Here is a 7,064-nt window from a genome sequence, read left to right as displayed (position 1 = left end):
AGGGCTGGCTATCAATCAAAGTGCTGGAGAGTGATTAAGGTGCGTTCACTGCAAAGCAAACTGCTCGCTGCACCTCCTGGATGAGTGCAAACGAGTGGAGTCAGGGAAAATCAAATTTAATTTTCTCCCTGTAGCCGCTGCTCAAGTAAGCCGGGTACACAGAATTTCAAAAGCAACCCCTGTATAACCAGGTAAACAGCGTTCCTGGATGTGACGGGTTACATTTAAAGAGTTACTTCCAAAATAAGACGTTATCCACTATCTGGAACTTTGAAAATGTCCTACTCAGGGTCCCACAGCTCTAATCTCAGAACCACTGATGGTCACAGAAGTCTGACCAGCTATTAGGACATTACAGGGGTCCTGTCAATAGGAGACAACTTATTTTGGGAATGCCCCTTTAATTTGAATGGGACTGAACTTGCAAGGCACAATAATAGGGAAACGTATAGAGGTGTGGCCAGCGACAGTGAAGGGGCAGCAGCTCTACAGCCAGTGCCACCTCCCCTACAATCAGATGACCGGTGGGGGTGCTAATACTCCAATCTAATAATGATGGCCCTTCCGAAGAAAATAACTTTTGGACACGTTTTTCTTATTACCCAATTACCATACACAGTCTCAACTCCAGGGTAAAATGGCCCTGAAAAGTGACGACTCTTTCGAGTTTAATGAACCAGCAGCACACGGTCCTGTCTCCGGTCACCCGACGATCATTGGGAACAATGGAGACAGTTGCTTTTTTGTAAACGCAGCATTTTTCGCACATACTGACCACGTAAAGTTGCCGCCATATGAACGACCATTCTCGCAATGTTGTGGTGACTTCTTGCACAAGAGGAATCTCACAGGGTACGACGGCTTCATGTTGCCTGCAATTGAAGAAAAAAATTCATGAAGGAAAAGTGAGACGTGAATACTGATGTAGATATGAGACAGGTCACGGGCGGGATGATGAGAGCGTGCACGAGCAGTATTTATACAAGGCAATATTATTTCTTGCAATTCCCAACATCCTTAGTAAAGGGGTACTCCCATACCGGAAAGTGGTGGATACGCCATATCCTGACCTCTGGATCCTCCATCGATTCCAGGAAACAAGGGGATACAAAGCTGATGAAGTGATGTCTTCCCTTTACTCTTCTTCTATTACAGTTTTCCGGCTCTAAAGTACACTGCGGTGGAGCACAATTTTGGGACTGCAACAATCTGATTAAAGGGAATGTCGCTACCAGCGCAGTTTCTCAGAGTTTAGACTCTCATCAATTAAAGTGATGAATAGTGATGAGCGAGCAGTATGATGCTCGGTACTCGTGACGAGCAGTCCGACGCTCAGATGGGGGCAACTCAAGTACCCGAGTATAATGGAAGTCAATGGGGAACTCGAACATTTTTCCAAAGATTTCCTGGAAAAACGCTTGAGTTACCCATTGACTTCCATTAGACTTGGTATTCGAGTTGCTCCCATCCAAACACCAATTGCTCGTTACAAATACTGAGCACCTGAGCATAGTAGTGCCCGCTCATCACTAGTTACTAGTACTGAGCACCCGAGCATGGTAGTGCCCGCTCATCACTAGTTACGTATACAGAGCACCTGAGCATGGTAGTGCTCACTCATCACTAGTTACAAGCACTGAGCACCCGAGCATGGTAGTGCCCGCTCATCATTAGTTACGAGTACAGAGCACCCGAGCATGGTAGTGCCCGCTCATCACTAGTTACGAGTACTGAGCACCCGAGCATGGTAGTGCTCACTCATCACTAGTTACGAGTACAGAGCACCCGAGCATGGTAGTGCCCGCTCATCATTAGTTACGAGTACAGAGCACCCGAGCATGGTAGTGCTCACTCATCACTAGTTACGAGTACTGAGCACCCGAGCATGGTAGTTCCCGCTCATTACTAGTTACGAGTACAGAGCACCCGAGCATGGTAGTTCCCGCTCATTACTAGTTACGAGTACTGAGCACCTGAGCATGGTAGTGCCCACTCATCACTAGTTACAAGCACTGAGCACCCGAGCATGGTAGTGCCCGCTCATCACTAGTTACGGAGCACTGAGCACCTGAGCATTATAGTGCCCGCTCATCACTAGTTACGAGTACCGAGCACCCGAGCATGGTAGTGCCCGCTCATCACTAGTTACGAGTACTGAGCACCCGAGCATGGTAGTGGCTGCTCATCACTAGTTACGAGTACCGAGCACCCGAGCATGGTAGTGCTCGCTCATCACTAGTTACGAGTACTGAGCACCCGAGCATGGTAGTGCCCGCTCATCACTAGTTACTAGTAGTAATTGACGACACCATCATAATAAGCTGATCCCAGGTTAAAAGCTGTTAGCGACCCCACTCTTCACACCCCTATAACCTTCCATGATAGTAATACCCTTTAAGTACTCAGTATTTTCCTCCTCCAGATGTTTTCTATTACAGCATCATTATTTTTATTTAACACTTATTGTGACAAATCTGCAAAAATAGGAAACAGATGGAAGGCGACAAATACTTTTTCACAGCCCTGTATTTTGCTAATATTTCAATCAAACCCCCTCCTAAAGTAGAATTACACCTTCAAAAAGGGAAAGGAAATTGCAGTAATTGCTGGTGGACCTCTGGCAGCGGTGAAGCTAATTACAGGAGGTGAGGACGGCATATGATATTGCCCGGGTCTCTTTCCCCTAAATCTTGTATTTACAGAACCGCCAACAAGGCAGGTAATCTGATCACGTAATCTGATCACGTAATCTATTCTCTACTTTTGCGAATCTGCAAAGTGATTTATTGTTATTTAATGCCGAGATCAAAGTTAGGGCGGGAAACTGGAAACTTGTCTGCGAGCAGTTCTGTGTTTGTAACAGTTTAGTAGTCCCATCAAAATGACACTCACTTTCTGCTATTTTTGTCACCTCTAGAAATCAATTTTGTAATCAGAGAGATGTCATTATGCAGTAATCAGATGATTAGGATACGACGCCGAACGGATCTAATCTACAGGGGAAGACAAAGACGACAACAGAGCAGATACTGAGCACAACTCCTAACAGGGGCTGTCGTCTCCGCGACCTCTGCAGGCTGAAGGCTGGTGTGTAATTATACGGTGCAGCGCGCAGGAGCAGACGTCTACAGCGGATCTGTCACCAGATTTTACAGTGGTAACAGCATTTATTATTAACCCCATAACGCATTATCACGTACATGTATGTAATGGAGGGGGGTGATCGCGTGAGGAGGGGAGGGCAATCGCGTAACGAGGAAGGAGGCGCATGGCGTGAGGGGGGAAGGAGGCGCATGGCGTGAGGGGGGGGAAGGAGGGCCATGGCGTGAGGGGGGGGAAGGAGGGCCATGGCGTGAGGGGGGGGAAGGAGGGCCATGGCGTGAGGGGGGGGAAGGAGGGCCATGGCGTGATGGGGGGGGAAGGAGGGCCATGGCGTGAGGGGGGGGGAGGAGGGCCATGGCGTAAGGGGGAAGGAGGGCCATGGCGTGAGGGGGAAGGAGGGCCATGGCGTGAGGGGGAAGGAGGGCCATGGCGTGAGGGGGAAGGAGGGCCATGGCGTGAGGGGGAAGGAGGGCCATGGCGTGAGGGGGAAGGAGGGCCATGGCGTGAGGGGGAAGGAGGGCCATGGCGTGAGGGGGAAGGAGGGCCATGGCGTGAGGGGGAAGGAGGGCCATGGCGTGAGGGGGAAGGAGGGCCATGGCGTGAGGGGGAAGGAGGGCCATGGCGTGAGGGGGAAGGAGGGCCATGGCGTGAGGGGGAAGGAGGGCCATGGCGTGAGAAGTAGGGGGGCCATCGCGTGAGGAGGAGGGGGGACATCGCATGAGGAGGGGGCGTCTCTCCACACTCAATCTGTATCTAACAGATGCAGCTGGAGAGGAGCTCTGATTGATGCTGTTAACCGCGTAAATGCTGAGGTCAATCTTTGACGACGGCGTTTAAATTGAGTCCTCACATATTGACTCTCAAAAGCGCCTCACAATCACTCTGTTGTTTTAACTGCTGAATGCCCCTTTTGCTGCCAACTTCTCCAGGCCCCTGAGAATCGATTCGCACCTACAATACTGGTGGGTCCTTGTGAACCCCAACCAATCATAGTTAGGGTATTTCATATAAATATGCCAACACCTTATGAAATTGGAGTATTCCTTTAAAAAGGGTATTTTACCCAAATTCCATCTAATCTCCATTTGCGGTGTAACTACATGCAATGCACAGTAATCCTCTATTTCAAGGTTTGGGATACTGACTAATGTTTTTCAACAGAATGACGACAAACAGACCAGAGTACCTACCTGCCCACCATACCCCTCACCTAATGACACATATTACTCAATATCCCCCCACACTGGCACAATCTAGTATTAAGGTGGTTATACGGTAACATTTTAACTATGGGCTTAAGAGCTAATAAGCAATTAGTTAGCAACTACCTGCTTATTCTGTCAGCGCCAGCTTAGAGCGATCACTGATCACATTGCCGCAATCTGAACGCTCACATCAACAGAGCAGTCCCTCCTCTCCCGGTGTGCTCTTTCGGTGGGGTGTGACTGACGACATCATGCTGATTGACAGCCGGCACCTCACAGTTAGGCAGTAGAGAGCCAGCTGTCAATCAGCATGATGTCAGCAGTCACATTCTGTCAACAGAGCAAGGCGGTAGAGAAGCTGCGGCTCCGTCGACGCGACGCCAGCGGAGGCCGCAAGAGCGGCCTGTGATCATTCTGTGTTGGCAGACATTGGCGCCGGTCACAACAAGCAGGTAGTTACCAACTACCTGCCTGTTAGTTCTTAAAGAGGTATTCCCATCTCCAAGTTCTTACTCTAATATGTAGTGGATATTATAATAATAATAATAATAATAATAATAAATAATAATAATAACAACAAATACCGACAATTAGAAATGTAGTATAGTTCTCCTGATTAGCTATGTCACTTACCTCATGTGCAGGGCATTGCAATAGTTTAGGTATCCATGGTTACAACCAAGAGCAACTATCACTAGTAGTGCTGTCATGTATACCTAAGCTGCAATGCCCTGCACATGAGGTAAGCAACATAGGTAATCAGGAGAACTATACTACATTTCTAATTGGAGGTATTTGCAAATATTATTGGTACATGTACTATATATTGGGATAGGATCTTGGAGACCCATAGTTTAAAGATAAAATAGTCCCAGACAACCCATTTAACATTTGGTTATTCTTAACAAAAAAATAATTATAATTTAAATTACCCTTTTCCTTCGACTGTGGCATCTTTGAGATGAACATAGCTGGCAGGAAATATACCCTGGTGAGAAAACAAGCAAGTAAAACTGTAATTAAAAATGTCTATTCACCAAAGCAAGTCATCATATACAACACCATGAAATTTCACAATTAACACCCTCGGGCTACAATTTATTATTAAAAAAAAAAAAAAATAAATTGAAAACTTTGTTAACTGGATTGGACTCCAAAATAAAATTTAAGCTATATAGAAAAAAAAAAAGAAAAAAAAAATGAGATTTGGGCCCCTATAAAAATTCTACTGGTGGTATACATTTCCTTGCTGTAATTAGTTTGAAAACCCTTTGTAGTCCATTTGCTAATGAGGGGGCTTTGGTGCACCCCTGGAGTGGTCAAGAGCTTAGTGCACCCCAAGTTACAAATCTGGGCAGATCCCTGACTCTGACTGACAGCCCTCACTTGGCCAGAGCGTAATGGATGAAAGAGGGGCCCGCTCCCATACTGCATGTACAGCTAGCCCCGGGGTTCGGGTTTAGGCACCGCACCCTCTGGCCAAATAAGGACTGACAACCTGAGTCATGGATCTGCCCAGTTTGCAAATTGAGGTGCACTAAGTTCTTGGCAACTCCAGGGGTGCACCAAAGTTCCCTCATTTGCATATGGAACATAAAGGACTTTCCAATTAATTACAACAATAAAGTATATACCTCTAATATGATTTCTACAGGAGCCAACTCCCCTACAGTGAGGAAAATTTTTAATATGCTGCCGATTTTGCAAGTTTTCCCAACTACAAAGAATGTAATTTTTATCGTAGCTACACTTCAACCATGAGAAAGAATCCCTTAAAAAATCCAAAATATCCCATTGTATGATTTATAAATAATTAATTTGCATTTTATTGCATTAAATAAGTATTTGATACAATAGAAAAACAGAACGTAATATTTGGTAGAAACCTTTGTTTGCAGTTACAGAGGTCGGATGTTTCCGGTGGATCTTGACCAGGTTTGCACACACTGCAGCAGGGATTTTGGCGACTCCTCCATACAGATCTTCTCCAGATCTCTCAGGTTTTGGGGCTGTCACTGGTCAACATTGAGTTTCAGCTCCTCCAAAGATGGTCTATTGGGTTCAGCTCTGGAGACTGGCTAGGCCACTCACAGGACCATGAAATGCTTTTTACGAATCCACTCCTTAGTTGCCCTGACTGTGTTTCGGGTCATTGTCGTGCTGGAAGACTCACTATGACCCATGTTCAATACGCTTACTGATGGAAGGAGATTGTTGGCCAAAATCTCATGATTCATGACCCCATCCATCCTCCCTTCAATACAGTGCAGTCATCCTGTCCGCGTTCCAGAAAAGCACCCCCAAAGTATGATGTTTCAACCCCCATGCTTCACGGTTGAGATTGTGGTCTTGGGGTTGTACTTGTCCTTCTTTCTCCAAACACGGTGAGTGGAGTTGATACCAACAAGTTCTATTTTGGTCTCGTCTGACCACATGATTTTCTCCCATGCCTCCTTTGGATTATCCATATGGTCATTGGCGAACTTCAAACGGGCCTGGACATGTGCTGTCACGAGTAAGAGGACCTGGCGTGCCCTGCAGGATTTTAATCCATGAGGGCGTAGTGTGTTACTAACGATAAACTTTGAGACAGTGGTCTCAGCTCTGTTCAGGGCATTGACAAGGTCCTCCTGTGTAGTTTTGGGCCGATTCCTGACCTTTCTCAGAATGAATAGACCGTTCATAAGTAAGTCCACCCATAAAAATATTAAACTTTCTTATAGGTAATTAAAATATATAATCAGATAAACACAAAAA

The 7,064-nt window shown here is 46.2% G+C and overlaps 1 protein-coding gene across 1 annotated transcript in view; it reads right to left on the bottom strand.

Annotated features, from left to right (window-relative positions):
• Positions 1-6,775, bottom strand: part of DOCK1 (dedicator of cytokinesis 1) — a 523,077-nt gene extending 516,302 nt beyond the window's left edge. Inside the window, exons 1-3 of the mRNA XM_075351602.1 lie at positions 6,709-6,775; positions 5,240-5,336; positions 776-872 (exon numbers count right to left, since the gene is read on the bottom strand). Of these exons, the coding sequence (XP_075207717.1) occupies positions 776-872; positions 5,240-5,336; positions 6,709-6,775 (261 nt within the window). The remainder of the gene's footprint in view (positions 1-775; positions 873-5,239; positions 5,337-6,708) is intronic.
• Between the last annotated feature and the right edge of the window lie 289 nt (positions 6,776-7,064).

Source organism: Anomaloglossus baeobatrachus, chromosome 5 (assembly GCF_048569485.1).
Source record: "Anomaloglossus baeobatrachus isolate aAnoBae1 chromosome 5, aAnoBae1.hap1, whole genome shotgun sequence".
NCBI classification, from domain to species: Eukaryota; Metazoa; Chordata; class Amphibia; order Anura; family Aromobatidae; genus Anomaloglossus; species Anomaloglossus baeobatrachus.
This window is presented reverse-complemented; position numbering and strand designations above follow the sequence as displayed.